The sequence below is a fragment of the Pristiophorus japonicus genome, chromosome 10 (genome assembly GCF_044704955.1).
Source record: "Pristiophorus japonicus isolate sPriJap1 chromosome 10, sPriJap1.hap1, whole genome shotgun sequence".
NCBI classification, from domain to species: domain Eukaryota; kingdom Metazoa; phylum Chordata; class Chondrichthyes; family Pristiophoridae; genus Pristiophorus; species Pristiophorus japonicus.
Window position 1 is genome coordinate 54,189,243 of NC_091986.1, and position 19,693 is coordinate 54,208,935.

General features: G+C 45.3%; 1 protein-coding gene across 1 annotated transcript in view; it reads left to right on the forward strand.

The window, feature by feature from the left end:
- myo16 (myosin XVI) overlaps positions 1-19,693 on the forward strand; it is a 1,091,439-nt gene that overhangs the window by 531,659 nt on the left and 540,087 nt on the right. The window contains exons 17-19 of the mRNA XM_070891428.1: positions 3,889-4,006; positions 5,995-6,066; positions 6,180-6,321. Of these exons, the coding sequence (XP_070747529.1) occupies positions 3,889-4,006; positions 5,995-6,066; positions 6,180-6,321 (332 nt within the window). The remainder of the gene's footprint in view (positions 1-3,888; positions 4,007-5,994; positions 6,067-6,179; positions 6,322-19,693) is intronic.

Genomic DNA, 19,693 nt, shown 5'->3' on the forward strand with positions numbered 1-19,693 from the left:
CAAAATTGCCCCCCGGCCGAAACGGGGCGCTCGCACCCCGTTTCAAAGCTTTTTATCGCAGCTGTGGTTGAGGTCACCTCTTGAGTTACATTCAGCTCTTTGTTGTTTTATTTTATTCGGATCAAGAAGTCGCTCTTAATGGGGACGGTGCCTACATGAGAGTGGCGGATATGCGGTAGTGTCAACACTTGAGAGGCAGAAGTTGGGGAGGTGCGGAGTGACCACTGCGATGATGTCATCACGGTGCACATAACCATGGGTCTCCCCTTCACTTAAAGGAGAGAGCCTTCGCAATTTTAAAACTTCAGCCCACGAGGCCATCAGGGAGGGTTTTAGCTGGGCCAGCAGCCTGGCACCCAAGAGGCAGTGCCAGGCTCCCTGTTGGCAGCCCAGCCGAACCCGGGATTATAATTGTCGGGCCGACATGGCAGTCAACCGAAAAAAAAATGGCAGCAGAGGCAGTGCATCCTCCCCTTTAAGCAAAGCTGCACCGCCATTGCAGAAGGCCGCAGCTTCACTGGACCACTGGGAAAAATCAAGTTTTGGCACCGCCGGGTGGGCTGAAAATTTTCAGTGGAGAATGTCACCGTCGGGGGGGTAAATCAGCGGTGCGCACGGTGATAACGCACTTAACATGGATTGGTAGCGGTGCGGGGGAGGGGATGCAGGGCACCGCCAGAAAACCTCGGAAGGGCAATTGGGCTATCAGCGGCCATTCCACAAAAAATCGGCGGCCACTCCACTCTGCAATGTGGCTGCCAATTTGTGGTGGTAACAGGCCTTAAGGATAGGGGCAATTTCGGCCCCCCACACTCTCCATCTGAGCTTTCAATATATTCAATGACTCAGCATCCACAGCCCTTTGTTTTAGAGAATTCCAAAGCTTCACAACCCTCTGAGTGATGAAATTCCTCCTCATCTTAGCCTTAAATGTCCAACACCTTATTCCTGCAGCTCCTGTCATGTAGGCCGAGGTCAAGTACAGTTTCGTGAACGTCTTTGCTCCCGCCAGCATAGCAAAAAGGTTGTCAGCCTTTGGTAGTGGGTATTGATCCTGCAGGGAGAAACGATTGATAGTTGCTTTTTAATCACCACAGATTCTGACAGGAATTCTTAAGGACTGGAACAATTGGACTGGCCCACTCATTGAATTCTATCAGAGAAATGATGCCCTCTCGTTGCAGCCAGTCCAGCTCGATCTCTACCCTTTCTCTCATCATGTACGGTGCTGCTCTCACCTTGTGATGGATGGTCGCGCCCCCGGAATTAGGTGGATGTGCACTTTTGCTCCTTGGAACTTCCCGATGCCTGGTTCGAACATCGAACGGAACTTGTTTAAGACCTGGGCACACAAAGTGTCGTCAGCGGGCGATAACGCTCGGACATGTCCCAGTTCCAGCGTATCTTTCCCAGCCAGCTCCTGCCGAGCAGCGTGGGACCATCGCCCGGTACCATCCAGAGTAGTAGCTTGTGCACCGCTCCATCATAGGAGACCTTTACAGTAGCACTGCTGATTACGGGAATCAGTTCCTTTGTGTAAGTTCTCAGTTTCGTGTGAATGGGAGTCAAGACTAGCCTTGAGGCCTTGCTGTACCACAAGTTTTTGAAAGTCTTTTTCCTCATAATGGACTGGCTCGCACCCGTGTCCAGCTCATTGACACTGGGAGTCCATTTAATTCAACCTTCAGCATTAACAGGGGACACTTTGTGGTAAATGTGTGCACCCCATATACCTCTGCCTCCTCGGTCTGAGGCTCTGGTTCGTCGTGATCCGCCATGGATCTGTCTTCCTCTGCAACATGGTGGTTTGCAGGATTAACAGGGTTTGCAGCTTGCCTGCACATACGTTGGAGGTGTCCCATTGTTCCACAGCACTTGCAAACGTACCTTTGAAACGGAATGAATGGAAACGATGATCACCCCCACAGCGCCAACAAGGTGTTAATGACCTTGCAGTCATCACCCTTGATGATGGACTCTGAGACATCTGCGGACATGCAGTTGCAGGTATGTGGGGCCTGCCCTGTATGTTGCGATTTAAAAACAACATCACTTCGTTCACTACTTGTAGCAGCATTTGTGTGCTGAGAGATTTGCTTAGTATTGTCACTGGTGGCATTGAACACCTAGGCTATCGCTATGGCCTTACTCAAGGTTGGGGTCTCTACAGTCAAAAGTTTGTGAAGTATCACTTCATGGCCAATGCCAAGTACTAAAACGTCTTTGAGCATGTGCACCAAATGTCCTTCAAATTCGCAATGTCCTGCAAGGCGTCTTAGCTCGGCGACAGAACTCGCTACTTCCTGGCTTTCAGACCTTTTGTAAGTGTAGAACCGGTACCTCGTCATCAGAACGCTTTCCTTCGGGTTCAGATGCTCCCAGACCAGTGTGCAGAAATCATTATACGATTTCTCTGTGGGTTTCGCTGGAGCAAGCAGATTTTTCATGAGGTCATACGTTGGTGCCTCGCAGATGGTGAGGAGAATCGCCCTTTGTTTGGCAGCGTTCGCTTCTCCTTCCAGCTCGTTGGCCACGAAGTATTGGTCGAGTCGCTCCATGAAGGTTTACCAATCATCTCCCTCCGAAAATTTCTCCAGGATGCCCACTGTTCTCTGCATTGTTCGGTTCGTCATCTGTATCTCGTCGCCAGTTATTGTATATGAATAAAGAGTCTTACTGGATATTGTGAGCTCAAAGTAAAGTGTGACCTTAGTCTTTATTGCAGGTCTCCAGAGTGCCCCTCAGCCTGTGAGGCCTCCTTAAGTACCTGTGTTCCCAAGGGATTGTGGAGTCCCTTGGGACTCCAGGGGATGAGCCCTCTGATGGCTGTACAAGGTATATAGATAACACCTATGATGATGATGATGATGGAAGGGAAGTGGTGGAAGAAATATGCAAACAAATTAGAGAAATTACAAGAGGAATGCTCGACCTCCGCCTACTACAAACTCATGGAGGAGCCACTGGATTTCCCACCCGTTCCCTTGATTAGCAAGCTGCCCATTCATGCTTCAAACAAGCAGACTTTCACCAATATTATTCTAATAAGACCCAAAGTGAAAACATTTTGGACCTTCGGCTAAGGTCATCAGGATGGCAGTGAGCTCACTCTGTTCTCTGCCCATCCGATGAATGGGCCCATCAAAAGTCTACCCCACAATGTACAATAGTTAAAATATTGACTATTATCAGCCTTGCAATTCCCTCAAAAAGACAATGATCTTGGCTTTAACACTGTATTAGTCTTGCTCCCAAAATACAGTCAATATGAATTCCAGTGTATATGTGTGTAATAAGAGTTCCTTAAACATCAGTGCTGCATGGATGTCTTCAGGTGTCAATAGTAGGAATCAATAATATGATCAATTAATGTGACTTCAATCATGCAACAAAATGAAATTAGCTTTGGATTTCTTAGTGAAGTGGAATGGCATACAATGGCATACAATTTGACAAAATAACTTGTATACCTGGATATTTGATTTGTGTGACTTCCTTTCAAAATGATTCCTGCAAGCCAACCCAAAAACTGTTACCCAGTTGCCAATTTTCTGTTGACAAGTATTGGAATTTGTCATCAAGATTGAGAAGTGTCACCAGACTACATAATGAAATTCTAATCCTCAGCAAAAAAATAGCAAAATATTTATGCTTAAATTTGAGCACTAGCAATGCAACTTGAAAATCGAGATCCAGTGCAGAAAATATTAAAATAAATGTATATTTAGTAAATTATAGCACTGTGTTTAAAATATTACTGACTGGTAACCTGCTATTTAGAACTGATCAAAACATATATTGTCCTGTTACAGTTTAACAGGAAATTAAACTCGGAGACGATTGAAGCAGCCCTGAGATTCTTCACTGTGTTTTGTTTTTCTGGTTTAGGAAGTTGACAACCTGTTTCTAATTCTGTCTGCGATCTTGCTTCTTGGGGATATCCAATTTTTGGCTCGAACAGATACCGAGACAGCATACGTTTCAGATGTACAATTACTGGAACAAGGTCAGTGTGCTCAAGACCAAATAGCTGCCAGCATACTGTCTGTGAGTGTCTGGATGTGAGAATAACAGAAATACACCAGCAGGTGGAGCCAGCATAACGCTGAACACTTTGTACCACCACTTGACATTCCACAGGCACTGAGGGGAAATGCAGTATGACAAAGTCTCGGCTTTCTACCACAGTGTACATTCTAAAATCTTCCAGCATTCTCTTCCATCCCACCTGATTTCTGATTAATCCAGTAGTATCCTCTGCCACTTATCGGTATCAGTCCTACCTATGCACAAGTAAACAGGATTACTTGATGAGAATAGTTTTGTACAGCTATAGGTAGATGATATAGATTGGTAAATTGTGATCATATAGATTGGTAAAGCAGGGCTAGCCTCATCTCTACTGCTGTGCTCGCTGTTAGTGAATCCCCATGGAGTCTAGCTAAATTATCCCTGATATTTTGTGAACGGTTGAAATAACTTGAGGACCCTGCTAGGGTAGATCTTATGATTCAGCTGAGTGTATATTGAGAATTCAGACATGGAAGTGCTTGAACTTGGATTCCTTGTAAGTGCTCCTGCTGCTCGATGCAGGAGCCTCAATTCGCAAAATCTACCCCTTAATAAAAGGCATGTAGAAGGTCTGTATGGAAACTATACAGAGAAAAAATGTTTGGAATCCCATTTCGTTGTCTGAGGAGTGCTGTACATCGCTTCATCACTGAAAACAAAAAAATGATTTGCCAGTTTTTATGAAGATAGTGCCCTTTTAAATGTTGGAGAATTTACACTGTCACAAATATATTGAATAGTTATCTACAAAAAGTTCACAGGAATTTGAATTGTACATTCTGTTACATGTGTGTTGTGGACTTGTGCCAGATTTTGCAACTCTATACAATATATATAATTCTGTACTGTATACATAATTGTGTACCATATTACACAATTCTCACCATATACACAATTCTGCACCACTGATATACACCAATTACTATATACACAATCTACACTGTAAACACTATTCTGTACTATATACAAAATTATTATTAGATTCAATTCAATCTCTCTTGGGCAACTGATTTTTATGCTGTAGAAAATATAAAAATAAATTATTTAATATTGTTTGAAATTATATGAGGCCTGTCATTATTAATAAGCAGAACACTTCCACTTTTGGCACCATCAGGCACTCATTACCAGGGATACCACAATCAAATGCAGAGTAAAGATCGCTCTAGCCTGCACCAGCACTGTCACTTAATCTGCCATCTGCTGGAGAATACCCTTTACACACCAATGCAACACATCAATTTCCCAGCTGACTTAACCTTTTTCCCTTTCTGAATGAGGCTAATGGCAATCTAAATTCATATCATATCCAAGGCAACTTTTTGTTGTGAACTCAGATTCACTCAGCATCACCCAAATTAATTCCAGGACAGCATAGAGCGGAAGAGGCCTTAATTTCACATTCTGTTGAATTTGAAGGCAGATTCCATATGAACGTAGGGACAGGAGTGGGACATTCAACCCCTCAAGTCTGTTCTGCCATTCAATTAGATCATGGCTGATCTGTACTTCAACTCCATTTATCCGCCTCTGATCCATATCTCTTCATGCCATTGCCTGACAAAAGTCTATTCATCTCATTCTTGAAAATTTCAATTGACGCAGCATCCACAGCCTCTTGAGAGATAGAATTCCAGATTTCCATTAGCCTTTGTCCCAACAATGAATGGGCCCTGTCCTAACCGGTTGCACCATTCTGACCTTGAGGGGTGCACTACATCTCACCAGCCTTCCACCAGAACAAAATGTTAAAAAAACTTTTATTATTGATAGTGTGAAAAGAATTGAGCTCTTACTGTGTCATAGCTTAGGTGGGAAGTGCATGGGTTTTGAGTGTATTTTTAATTCTGTTCAACTGCCTCCACTATGAAATGATAATAACTGAGCTGGTAAACATACAATTTAAAATAAGTTGTTTTCTAGTGGCTGGTATTCTGCAAGTGTCACCTGACGACCTCAGTTCAGCCTTAACATCTGACGTTCAATATTTTAAAGGTATGTGTCATATTGTGCAGAAATCTTTTTAAAATTACTTCATTACATTTTGTAAACTTACTAAAAAGCATAAAACTAGTCTAATCTATTTTTCTTTTTCTTTTTCACTCTAGGGGATATGATTTTGAGGAGACACACAGTGGATGTGGCAAATTTTTACCGAGACCTTCTGGCAAAGTCACTTTATAGCCACCTTTTTAGCTTCTTGGTGAACAGTATTAATTACTACCTCCAGAGTCAGGATGACAAGGAAGGGTAAGTGTTATTGCTTCTGGGTCATATTTCTGTTTGAGTCTGTTCTTCAGCTCTTTGAAGCCAAAATCACAAGTCCATTTTTTTCCATCTAATTAACAAAATATTTGGTAAAACCAACTGATCTCTTATGTCATCTACCTATCTCTCTCATGCAACTAAATATACAACTTAGCCGGGTGTGGCTAAAATACTTACTTCATTTCGAGAGGTGTTATCATTGAGGCTAGCCCATCATTGCTCGTACAATGTTAAATTGGCAAAAAGTTACATATCAATAGCATAAAAATCTACATTTATATTTTTTCTAATTATTTGTGGACAACACTGACAAGAGCACATTTTTGCCTATCCCCAGTTGCCCCCAAAAGGTGGTGGGGGCGATTATGGTCCCACAATATGTGGGACTGAAGTCACATGTAGACTAGAGCAGGTAGGGAGCAGGTAATGTTCCTGAAGGACATTAATGAATCAGTATGGGTATTTATGACACCTCAGCAGAATTTATGGTCTTTTTTACTGCTAACTACAAATTAGTAGTCTTATTGAAATCAATGTTACAAATTGCCATTGTGGGATTTGAATTCCTGTTGCTAGTCTAATATCATAACAGCGAGACTATTCAAATTGGAGGGATAGTCAATACTGAGAAGGACTGCAACGAATTACAAGAAGGCATAAATAATTGGCTAATGAATTTCAACACAGATAAATGTGAGGTATTACATTTAGTAAGAAAAATAAGGAGGTCACATATTACTTGAAAAATAAGAATCTAAATCGGGTAGAAGAAGAAAGGGATCTTGGAGTACAAATGCACAAATCATGAAAAGTAGCGACACAGGAAGCGAAGCATTAGGATTTATTTCTCGAGGGACAGAATTGAAAAGTAGGAAAGTTAAGCTAAACTTGTATTGAACCTTAATTAGACAACACTTATGGACTGAAATTCATCAGGACATAAGGTCCGCCCAGTTCTCGGCGGTATTCCGGCGGTGCGTTGTTTAAAACCGCCAGAATACCGCCAAGACCGAAGACTGCTAGTTTGGTGAAATTTTTTTGGTGGTATGCGAGAGGTGTGCAGTAGGTGGTATGCTGCATTATAGTCGATCAAGATCAACTTTCTTGTCGATGAACGGTGCGGCACCGCACTGCATATATGCACATTTTTTTTTTGCTTTTTGCTCACAGATGCTTTTTCCCTGCGCATCTGTGCATTCACCTGCGCATGCGCAGAAAGATGAAGTCGAGGGAGATAGCGTGAGAAGGAGCAGCAAAGTATTCGAGGGTCAGTTGTTTTCATTAGAGATTCCAGAATGAAATAATATTAATAACAAATAATAATACAATATCAATAATAATAATACATATGTTATAAATAAAAAATCATATGATAAATATAATAAATATAAATATAATGGAAATGCTGAAAAAGAAGGCGAAGCACAGGAATATCGAGAAGGACGGGAGGTGGGGAGCCCGCCTTCGACGAGACAAAGCTACCTGCCCTGCTGGCGAACATCACGGAGAGATAATCCGACTTAACGAAGGGTGGTGGTGGAAAGCCCCCCCCAAATGAGTACAACAAAATATGGGCCGAGATCGGGGAGGCTGTCTCCTCCACAAGTACAGTGGTACGCACCGGGGAAAGGTGTCGTAAGAGGTGGAATGACCTGGTGAGGGTAGCAAGAGTAAGTAATGATTTTATTTATGCACCCCCCCCCAGGTGCCATCTACCATGTAAATGTAGGTTTAATGTCACACGGATGATGTTATTTATCCCAAGGTAACGCCGATGGATTTGTGCTTTCAGGCAATGACGAGGATCAATCCAGTGTTTTGATGTGTGTGTGTGTGTGTGTGTGTGAACCTGTGTATGTGCGATGTTAAATGGATTGAAGATATTTACTTTCATTTACTTCACTTTCTGGAGAAGAAGACATCTGCAATAGCAGCGGATCAGCAGCGTATGAGGGGAGGACCCCCAACGCAAGAACCATTGACGGAGATTGAGATCCGTGCCCTGTCGCTGGTCGGGGATAGCAACCGTGCCACCACCGGCTTTGGAGCTGAGCCACCCAAACAGGATGGTCAGTTCAATACAATCCCCGTCTGTGTTACGGTCGTGCAATGTCATGTAATGTAATGTAACTGTAATGTTGGCCTTATGTAATGTAATGTAAGTTTATTGCACTGTAATGTTGGGCTCATATGATGAACTTCAATGTTGGGGGCATGTAATGCAATGCATATGTACATGCATAAAAATATGGTCTGTCTGCGATATGTAATGCTGTAATGCAGCAGAGGTGAACATTTAAGTAAGACTGCGCTACGTCATTGTACTCATGTACTCACCTAACCCTGACCCCTCCCCCAGTGCCAAGCACTTTTAATTGTTGTTTTGTACTTCCAGGCTCGGAGGATTCAGACCAGAGCTCCGCAGAGAGACCAGACGACAGACCCACTGCCTCTATCTCTGGTTTCACCCAGCCCTCTCCCGACGTCACCCCTGCCAGAGATGATGAAGAGGAAGAAGAAGAGCAGCTCATCCTGGAGCCAGTGGAGGTGAGAGTGGGGACAGAGGAGGATATAACAGTTCCATGTAGGCCAGCTGGAACATCCTCCACCACCAACTCTATATTCAGGTGACTCCCCCATAGCTCCTCTGATTCTGTGGGACCAAGCATGTGCAGTAATGCACCCCCAGTGCTGCAGTGCCTTTGCCGCAGCAACGAAGGTTGGTGCAGAAAAGGTCTGTTGCTGCACAATAGTTAGGCATGTTCCAGGACACAGTGCATCTGTCACAGGCCAACGTCGACATGTCGAGAGCTGTTTAAGGCCATGACTACAATAGCCTGAAACATCGCGGCTCTATCAGAATGACAGTCGGAGGATATGTCGCACTTGGTCACCGCGATGGAGCGAACTGCTGACTCCATCGATGCTATGCAGCAATCAATGGGATCGGGATATTGCATGGAATCCCCCCGTGCCATAGTAGTCGGGTCGACAGCACCTAAGGGTGGGGAGCTGCTAGCAACTTCCTACCCTGAAGCCATGCCTCCCAGATCACGAGCTTCTCCTGAGGCCCCATTTATTGCACTTGCGATGTCTGACCCCCAATGACAGCAATAGCATTCGGGGTGCACTGTTGCATGCCGGCTTGGTACCACCACAGGGAGGTCCGAGCTCAGGGGCAGTGGGAAAGGGAAGGGTGGGGGTAAGAAAAGGGGGGAGGGGGGTGAGTCTGAAGGATGGGGGTGTACACGGTTGAGGTGGAAGTCGAGGACAGTAAAGGATGCTTTGCTGCAGTCAAGTGTTCATTGTTCATTTAAAATAGGTGAAGTTTGATTTTTTTAAATTTATTTCAAGTTGTTAACATTGTTAAAGTTGTTACAGTTGTTCAGAGTTATAGTTATAAATTTGACAAAGTTTTACAATTGTTCGATATATTTTACATTTTTACATAAACGTTTCAAACTCTTGTACAATGTCAAACTTTTGGGGTAACAATCAAGGTCCCAAAACGCAGCTCTCCACATTCAAGCAAAGTGTTCATTTATCAGCTGCTAATGTAACAATTTTGCAGTGGCATACGCTCCACCTGCCCTCTGCTGTGTTGCTGGGGGGGGGGGGAGGGGGGGGGTTGGCGGTGGTGCAATGTGTTCATCTGGAAGCTCCTCCTCATCCTTCTCCCCCTCATTTTCCTCTTCTTCCTCCCCTGTCTCCTCAGGTGGTCCCGCAGTCCCCTGTGGCAATTCCTGTTCCCGCCTGATTGCTAAATTATGCAACATGCAGCACACCACTGTGAACTGAGCAACCTGCTCAGAGTGGTATTGCAGCCTGCCTCCTGAGTGGTCCAAGCATCGAAAACGCTGCTTCAACACTCCAATTGTCTTTTCAATAATATTACTATGTGGCTATATGGCTCTTATTATATCATTGCCCAGCTTCTGTCTGAGGGTTCCACAGGGGGGTCAAGAACCAGGTGGCGAGGCTGTACCATTTGACCCCCAGCATCCAGCATTTACCTTGTGGTCAGACTTCAACATGTCAAACACAGTGCACTCACTCAAGATGAGCGCATCATGGATTCTCCCTGGAAAATAGGCATTCACTGCCATTATGCGCTGTGTATGTTCGCATACAAGCTGCACGTTGAGGGAATGGAATCCCTTATGGTTTCTGTACATCTCCTGTACATCGCAGAGCAATATTGGTACAGTCACCAGCACCCTGCACCTTGGGGAAGTCGGCAATGCATGCAAAACCCAAAGCCCTCTCACTCTTTGCCTCCCTGGTCAATAGGAAGTTTATAAATTCCATCCAGCATGCATACAGTGCTTCAGTGTCGAATACAGCGATGAGTAGCGTGCTGAGAAATGGTGCATATGTCCCCAGCTGTTGCCTGAAAAAAGCCGCATGCATGAAAGGAAAGTCCCGCAGACACTTTCACCTTGACAAAGAGTGCAGTAACGTTGGTGGTACTGGGCTGCAGGTCTGCCTTAATGAGCTGTAAAATCTCATTGATCACCTCTTTTTGGAAGTGCAGCCTTCAGACGCACTGTGGATCGGTCAGGTCCAAGTATGAGCGCTTCTCCCTGAAAATCCTTTGGAGGTAAGACCTCCACCTCATCAGTCTGCGACCTGCTCCATCACCCTGATAATTCTGCTCAATAAACCTTTTCCCATCTGGATCCTGCATTCGAAAAGTTGTCAGCAATACAGATGGAGATAGTACAGGCCCCATTCTTTTTAAATATCCAGAATCTCCTTAAATATCGTGAGATAAACTCAAATGAGTTTTCAATGAAAAGAATATTAACTCAAATGCCTTCTATCTTAATAATGTACTATCTTAATAGTGTACTAATAAAAATACCTTTCCCACTGTAAATCGCACTGTAACGTCACTGTTCATCTCTGAAATACTGAGGTGCTGCTTTTGCTGACTGTTCCCGATTTCAAAATGACGGCATCGAGCTCTACCGCCCCTTCCCACCCACTCAAGATCGGGTAAAATCAGCTTCTCTAGGACAGTATGCAGCTCCGATGGTATGTCATGAAACTTGCACTTTTTGGGTGGTATGTGGCCGGTTCTACATGGCACACGGTGTGCATACCGCTCGGCGGTATATCAGCGATGAATCGGCGGTATGTACCTGTTTTTTGATGAAACTTGTATTTTTGGGCAGTTAGTGGGTGGTATGTCGATGAATTTCGGGTCCACGGAGTTGTGTGTACAATTCTGGTCGTCACATTATAAAAAGGATATAGAGGCACTGGAGTGGGTGCAAACAAGGATTGTTACATATGCAATAAAGGTTAAAACTGAGTATTGTTTAACTAAGCAAGGTTGGCTCTGCTTTATTTAGGCCCAAAGTGCCTGACTCTCAAAATGGCTGGCCTTTTATACCTGAGCAGCACCATGTGCGTGCTGCTCAGTGACCTCCAACAATGACGCCATCTGGTGGCTACAAAAAGAATGTACATACATGACAATACCCCCCTCTGAGATCTTATCACAGTCTTTCACAGGTTGAGACGGTCTGGTGCTTTGCGCTCCCGGGTTGACCATCTCAGTTCGATTCCAGCCTTGGGTCTGTTGTGGCTGATGGCTGGATGGCTGACTTGTTGGGGGTGGCAGTGACTCTGTCAGAAATTGCAAGTCCATTTTTATTGAACAGGTCCGTGATGGAAATTCTGGGTTCACTTGAGTCCTCTGAAGACTGCTGGTAGGTTGGTTGGTCGTCGATGGTTTCTTCGTCCGACTGTTCTGGCTCGTCTGTGTGCCTCAGCTTTGTCTGATCCATGTGTTTGCCCATTCTTGAGCATAAGAACGAATACTCTGTTGCTCTCCTTGGCTATGACTGTCGCAGTGATCCATTTGGGACCCTGACCATAGTTTAACACATATACAGGATCATTATCAGAAATCTCGTGTGACACAGTTGCGCGATCGTGGTACCCTTGTTGACTTTGTCTTCTGTATTCAAAATGATTATTTAATTCTGGGTGTACCAGAGATAGCTTGGTCTTAAGACCTCTTTTCATCATGAGTTCAGCAGGCGAGATCCCTGTGAGTGTGTGGGGTCTTGTCCTGTAACTCAGCAGTATGCAGGACAAGCGGGTCTGCAGTGACCCTTGGGTTACTCTCCTCATGCTTTGCTTGATAGTTTGTACTGTACGTTCGGCTTGCCCATTCAGGATGCAGGCTTTACATGTTTTATATGGTGCTGACCTTACATGTTTTATGCCATTAAGTTTCACAAACTCCTGAAACTCCTGACTGGTGAAGCATGACCCATTGTCGCTCGCTGCTACGTCAGGCAGACCATCAGTCGCGAACATGACATTGAGATTCTCTATGGTTGCCGTGGACGTGTTGGCTGACATGAATATGCATTCTATCCACTTCGAATAAGCATCCACCACCATTAAAAACATCTTGCCCAGGAAGTCTACATGGGTCCTGGACCAAGGTTTGGATGGCCACGACCACAGACTCAGCGGCGATTCCGCTGGTGCTTTGCTGAGCTGCATGCAAGTGTTGCACTGATGCACGCATGCTTCCAGCTCAGAATCAATTCCTGGCCACCGTAAATGGGACCTGGCGATGGCCTTCATTATCACTATACCAGGATGTGTACTGTGTAACTCACACACAAACTTCTTTCTTCCTTTCTTGGGTATTGCAACGCAACGCCCCACAATATGCAATCTGCTTAAATAGACAGTTCGTCCTTGCGATGAATGTACAGTTTGGCCTCCTCGCACATTTGCTTAGGTATGGCAGACCAATCCCCTTTGAGGATGCAATGCTTTACCACCGATAAAATCAGGTCCTGGCTGGTCCAGGTCTTAACTTGTTGAGCCATGATAGGGGTTCCTTCACCACTCTCAACAGCATCCATGTTTAATATTAGATCTGCGGTTGTGGCGTTTCCACCTCCGGTGTGGGCAACGGCAACTGGCTGAAAGCATCGGCACAATTCTTTGTGCCAGGTCTGTGGCGAATGACATAATCATAGGCAGATAATGTCAGCCCCACCTTTGGATGCGGGATGAAGCGTTGGTATTGATACCTTTGCTCTCGGAAAACAATGAAATGAGCGGCTTGTCATCAGTTTCTAATTCGAACCTCAGACCGAACAGGTATTGCTGCATCTTTTTAACACCATACACACACGCTACAGCTTCTTTTTCTATCATGCTGTAGTGTCTTTCTGCTTTAGAGAAACTTTTGGATGCATACGCGACAGGTTGAAATTTCCCCGATTCATTGGCTTGTTGGAGTACACAACCAATTCCATATGACGATGCATCACAGGCCAAAACTAAATGTTTATGTTATGTCTATGGTGTACTTATGAATGACTCCACAAGGCAATGTGTTGTACTCGAACTGTAGTGACCTTGGTCCTTTATTCCAAACTCCAGAATGCTGTGCAAGCATGGTGTGCAGCCTTTTATACAGGGCCCTGCCACCAGGGCAGGAAACCCCTGGTCTCCACCAGTTGCACCCTCTAGTGGTGCCAGAATGTATGTACACAGTGTGAACCTTATTGAAAGTACATCAGGTGAACAAGTCTCCATCTTATACAATCTCACAATGACGACACATAGAGGACATCCATAGTCTGCATATACAACATCACTCTCCCCCAAGTCCTCTGTGCTAATTACCTTTGCACTATGTGCTCTGGCTTAGCTCTCCCAAGACTTAAGTGCCAATAGCCCTTGCACCTTGGCTGTGCTTTGGCTTGGCCCTCTCCCTGTTAACCCCCAAGTCCATTTGCCACAGCATTGTGTAGTGGTTATCAGATTGGATGGTTCGATGATGCAGTGGAGGTTCCAGTGGGTTCTGGATGTGATCCATGTGTGTGTTCATGGCTACATACATCCATTTTCCACCCCCACAGTGAGATCCTGCAGCTGGCCCATTACATTTACATACAGGATCAGACACAGTGCAAGCACAAAGAAAGGAAGAAAATATTTTTTTAAAATTTGTCTCGTGGCACCTAGGTTCCATGACTTACATTCGTTACATTTTACGGTCGTGCGCCAGGACTGGGTAGGTTGCATTCATGGTTTAGTCATGGTCAGTACTGCGGTAGCAGTACAGGTATGCGAGGACACTAGTTCCAGAGCAACCGGATGGGGTCCTAGTCGTCTGATGGCGGTGCTGTGTCCCCTGCTAGCGGGGTGGCCTGATTCGCTCACTGAGCCAGGATTCGGGGCCTTTGCTGTTGCCTAGTGGTGGGCAGAGCCACAAATGTGTGTGGCCTCCCGGTCCTCCTTTGAGGGCTGCAGAGTCTTCTGCCTGCTCTCTCAGGGAAACTGGCTGTTCCAGGTCACGTTTGGGGAACTCGTTGGTCCTGACCTTTCGTTCCCGTACATGGCCGAGGTACCGACTGGATCTGGGGGCTGCACCGTCTCCACCCGGGTGGTGGGCAACGGCGGCCAACTGCACGTATTGGCGCCGTTTTCGTTTCCAGGTCCGTGGTGAATGGTGCCATCGGGTGACTGCAGCGTGGGATAGACCTGGGGCAGGGTATCAGGCTCCGCGCCTTTACCCTCCCAAATTCGCTCGCTTGCTGCTCTAGGCGACACTCTATTCCCGACATCTCGCAACAACATTTGGTTCTTTGTATTAGGACTGGTACCGACATCAGCTCCACTTACCCGCCCTCTCCCCGTAATCCTTAATTCCCTTATTGGTTAAAAATCTATCTATCTTTGACTTGAAAACATTCAATGAGGCAGCCTCAACTGCTTCCTTGGGCAGAGAATTCCACAGATTCACAACCCTCTGGGAGAAGAAATTCTTTCTCAACTCGGTTTTAAATTGGCTCCTCTGTATTTTGAGGCTGTGCCCCCTAGTTCTAGTCTCCCTTACCAGTGGAAACAACCTCTCTGCCTCTATCTTGTCTATCCCTTTCATGATTTTAAATGTTTCGACAAGATCACCACTCATCCTTCTGAACTCCAATGAGTAAAGACCCAGTCTACTCAATCTATCATCATAAGGTAACCCCCTCATTTCTGGAATCAACCTAGTGAATCGTCTCTGTACCCCTTCCAAAGCTAGTATATCCTACCTTAAGTAAGGTAACCAAAACTGCATGCAGTACTCCAGGTGCGGCCTTACCAATACCTTATACAGTTGCAGCAAGACCTCCCTGCTTTTGTACTCCATCCCTCGCAATGAAGGCCAACATTCCATTCACCTTCCTGATTACCTGCTGCACCTGCAAACTAACCTTTTGGGATTCATGCACAAGGACCCCCAGGTCCCTCTGCACCACAGCATGTTGTAATTTCTCCCCATTCAAATAATATTCCCTTTTACTGTTTTTTTTCCCCCAAGGTGGATGACCTCACACTTTCCGACATTGTATTCCATCTGCCAAATCTTAGCCCATTCGCTTAACCTATCCAAATCTCCTTGCAGTCTCTCTGAGTCCTCTACACAACCCGCTTTCCCACTAATCTTTGTGTCATCTGCAAATTTTGTTGCACTACACTCTGTCCCCTCTTCTAGGTCATCTATGTATATTGTAAACAGTTGTGGTCCCAGCACTGATCCCTGTGGCACACCACTAACCACTGATTTCCAACCGGAAAAGGACCCATTTATCCCGACTCTCTGCTTTCTGTTTGCCAGCCAATTCTCTATCCATGCTAATACATTTCCTCTGACTCCGCGTACCTTTATCTTCTGCAGTAACCTTTTGTGTGGCACCTTATCGAATGCCTTTTGGAAATCTAAATACACCACATCCATCGGTACACCTCTATCCACCATGCTCGTTATATCCTCAAAGAATTCCAGCAAGTTAGTTAAACATGATTTCCCTTTCATGAATCCATGCTGCGTCTGCTTGATTGCACTATTCCAATCTCGATGTCCCGCTATTTCTTCCTTAATGATAGTTTCAGGCATTTTCCCCACTACAGATGTTAAACTAACCGGCCTATAGTTACCTGCCTTTTGCCTGCCCCCTTTTTTAAACAGAGGCGTTACATTAGCTGCTTTCCAATCCGCTGGTACTTCCCCAGAGTCCAGAGAATTTTGGTAGATTATAACGAATGCATCTGCTATAACTTCCGCCATCTCTTTTAATACCCTGGGATGCATTTCATCAGGACCAGGGGACTTGTCTACCTTCAGTCCCATTAGCCTGTCCAGCACTACCCCGCTAGTGATAGTGATTGTCTCAAGGTCCTCCCTTCCCACATTCCTGTGGCCTGCAAATTTTGGCGTGGTTTTTGTGTCTTCCACTGTGAAGACGGAAGCAAAATAATTGTTTAAGGTCTCAGCCATTTCCACATTTCCCATTATTAAATCCTCCTTTTTATCTTCTAAGGGACCAACATTTACTTTAGTCACTCTTTTCCGTTTTATATATCTGTAAAAGCCTTTACGATCTGTTTTTATGTTTTGCGCAAGTTTACCTTCGTAATCTATCTTCCCTTTCTTTATTGCTTTTTTAGTCATTCTTTGCTGTTGCTTAAAATTTTCCCAATCCTCTAGTTTCCCACTAACCTTGGCCACCTTATATACATTGGTCTTTGATTTGATACTTTCCTTTATTTTCTTGGTTATCCACGGCTGGTTACCCCTTCTCTTGCCACCCTTCTTTTTCACTGGAATATATTTTTGTTGCGCACTATGAAAGAGCTCCTTAAAAGTCCTCCACCGTTCCTCAATTGTGCCACCGTTTAGTCTTTGTTTCCAGTCTACTTTCGCCAACTCTGCCCTCATCCCACTGTAGTCCCCTTTGTTTAAGGATAGTACGCTCGTTTCTGACACAACTTCCTCATCCTCAATCTGTATTACAAATTCAACAATATTGTGATCACTCATTCCGAGAGGATCTTTTACTAGGAGATCATTTATTTTTCCTGTCTCATTACACAGGACCAGATCTAAGATGGCTTGCTCCCTTGTAAGTTCTGTTACATACTGTTCTAAGAAACAATCCCGTATGCATTCTATGAATTCCTCCTCCAGGCTACCCCGTGCGATTTGATTTGACCAATCGATATATAGGTTAAAATCCCCCATGACTACTGCCGTTCCTTTTTCACATGCCTCCATTATTCCCTTGATTATTGCCCGCCCCACCGTGAAGTTATTATTTGGGGACCTATAAACTACGCCGACCAGTGACTTTTTCCCCTTACTATCTCTAATCTCCACCCACAATGATTCAACATTTTGTTCATTAGAGCCAATATCATCCCTCACAACTGCCCTGATATCATCTTTTATTAATAGAGCTACCCCACCTCCTTTCCCTTCTTGCCTATCTTTCTGAATCGTCAGATACCCCTGTATGTTTAATTCCCAGTCTTGGCCACCCTACAACCATGTTTCTGTAATGGCCACCAAATCATACCCATTTGTAATGATTTGTGCCGTCAACTCATTTACTTTTTTTCAAATGCTGCGTGCATTTAGGTAGAGTGTTTTCATCCTAGTTTTTAAACCATGATTTTTAGTTTTGACCCCCTCCTGCAGCCCTTTTATATTCAGTGGCCCTTTTTGTTTCTTGCCTTTGGTTTCTCTGCTCTCCACTTTTACTCATCTCTTTTCTGTCTTTTGTTTTTGTCTCCTTTTTGTTTCCCTCTGTCTCCCTGTATTGGTTCCCATCCCCCTGCCATATTAGTTTAACTCCTCCCCAACAGCACTAGCAAACACTCCACCTAGGACATTGGTTCCGGTCCTACCCAAGTGCAGACCGTCCAGTTTGTACTGGTCCCACCTCCCCCAGAACCTGTTTCAATGCCCCATGAATTTGAATCCCTCCCTGCTGCACCACTGCTCAAGCCACATATTCATCTGTGCTATCCTGCGATTCCTACTCTGACTAGCACTGACTAGCACTGGTAGCAATCCCGAGATTACTACTTTTGAGGTTCTGCTTTTTAATTTAGCTCCAAGCTCCTTAAATTCGTCTCGTAGGACCTCATCCCTTTTTTTAACCTATGTCGTTGGTACCAATGTGCACCACGACAATTGGCTGTTCTCCCTCCCTTCTTAGAATGTCCTGCACTCGCTCGGAGACATCCTTGACCCTTGCACCAGGGAGGCAACATACCATCCTGGAGTCTCGGTTGCGGCCGCAGAAACGCCTATCTATTCCCCTTATGATTGAATCCCCTATCATTATCGCTCTCCCACTCTTTTTCATGCCCTCCTGTACATCAGAGCTAGCCACGGTGCCATGAACTTGGCTGCTGTTGCTCACCCCTGATGAGTCATCTCCCTCAGCAGCACTCAAAGCAGTGTATCTGTTTTGCAGAGGGATGACCAGATGGGACCCCTGCACTCCCTTCTTTGTACTACTCTTCCTGTTGGTCTTCCATTCCCTAGCTGGCTGTGGATCCTTCTCATGCGGTAAGACCAACTCACTACACGTGCCACTTATGTCATTCTCAGCATCGTGAATGCTCCAGAGTAAATCCACCCTCAGCTCCAAATCCGCAACGCGGTCCGTCAGGAGATGGAGGCGGATACACTTCTCACACACGTAGTCGTCAGGGACACCGGAAGTGTCCCTGAGTTCCCACATGGTACAGGAGGAGCATAACACGTGACCAAGCTCTGCTGCCATGCCTTATCCCTTAGATACCCTTAAATTAGTAACAACAATGTTACAGATTACTTACTGATATAAAAAAGAAAAAGAAAAGCTACTCACCAATCACCAGCCAATCACTTACCCCCTTGGCTGTGACATCACCTTTTGATTCCTTTCTACTTTTTTGCCTTCTCTCCCCGCTGTAGCTGTACAAGTACGCTTTTTATAGGCTGCTCCGACGCTGCTCCCGCCTCTCGCCAACTGCCGCTGTACCCTATTAGTGGATGTCAATGGCCCCATCCCGGGCCGCATTGTCCACTGTGATGGCGTGAATGTCCGTTCAGCCTGCCATTGTCTCTGTTGAAGTCCTACTCTGGGGTCTATTGCTGCCTGGGGAGTGTCGGACTGCCCCTGCCTGCCTGCGGGGCTCTGAGTTGCATTGATAATGTTGACTCTCTGATCCAGAGGCAGAATTGCGCGCGTATATTATTTTCGTCTCTTCCTCCCCCACCATGAAAGTTTGAGCTATCAACACCGCCGCTTCCAAGGTCACATCCTTGGTCTCAATTAACTTGCGGAAAATTCCCGCATGACCGATGCCCTTGATAAAGAATTCCCTTAGCATCTCCCCCCTGCAGGTGTCTGTGAACTTACAGAGGCTGGCCAAACGCCGGAGGTCCGCTACGAAGTCCGGTATGCTCTGACCTTCACGACGTCGGTGGGTGTAGAATCTGTGTCAGGCCATATGTATGCTACTCGCCGGTTTGAGGTGCTCCCTG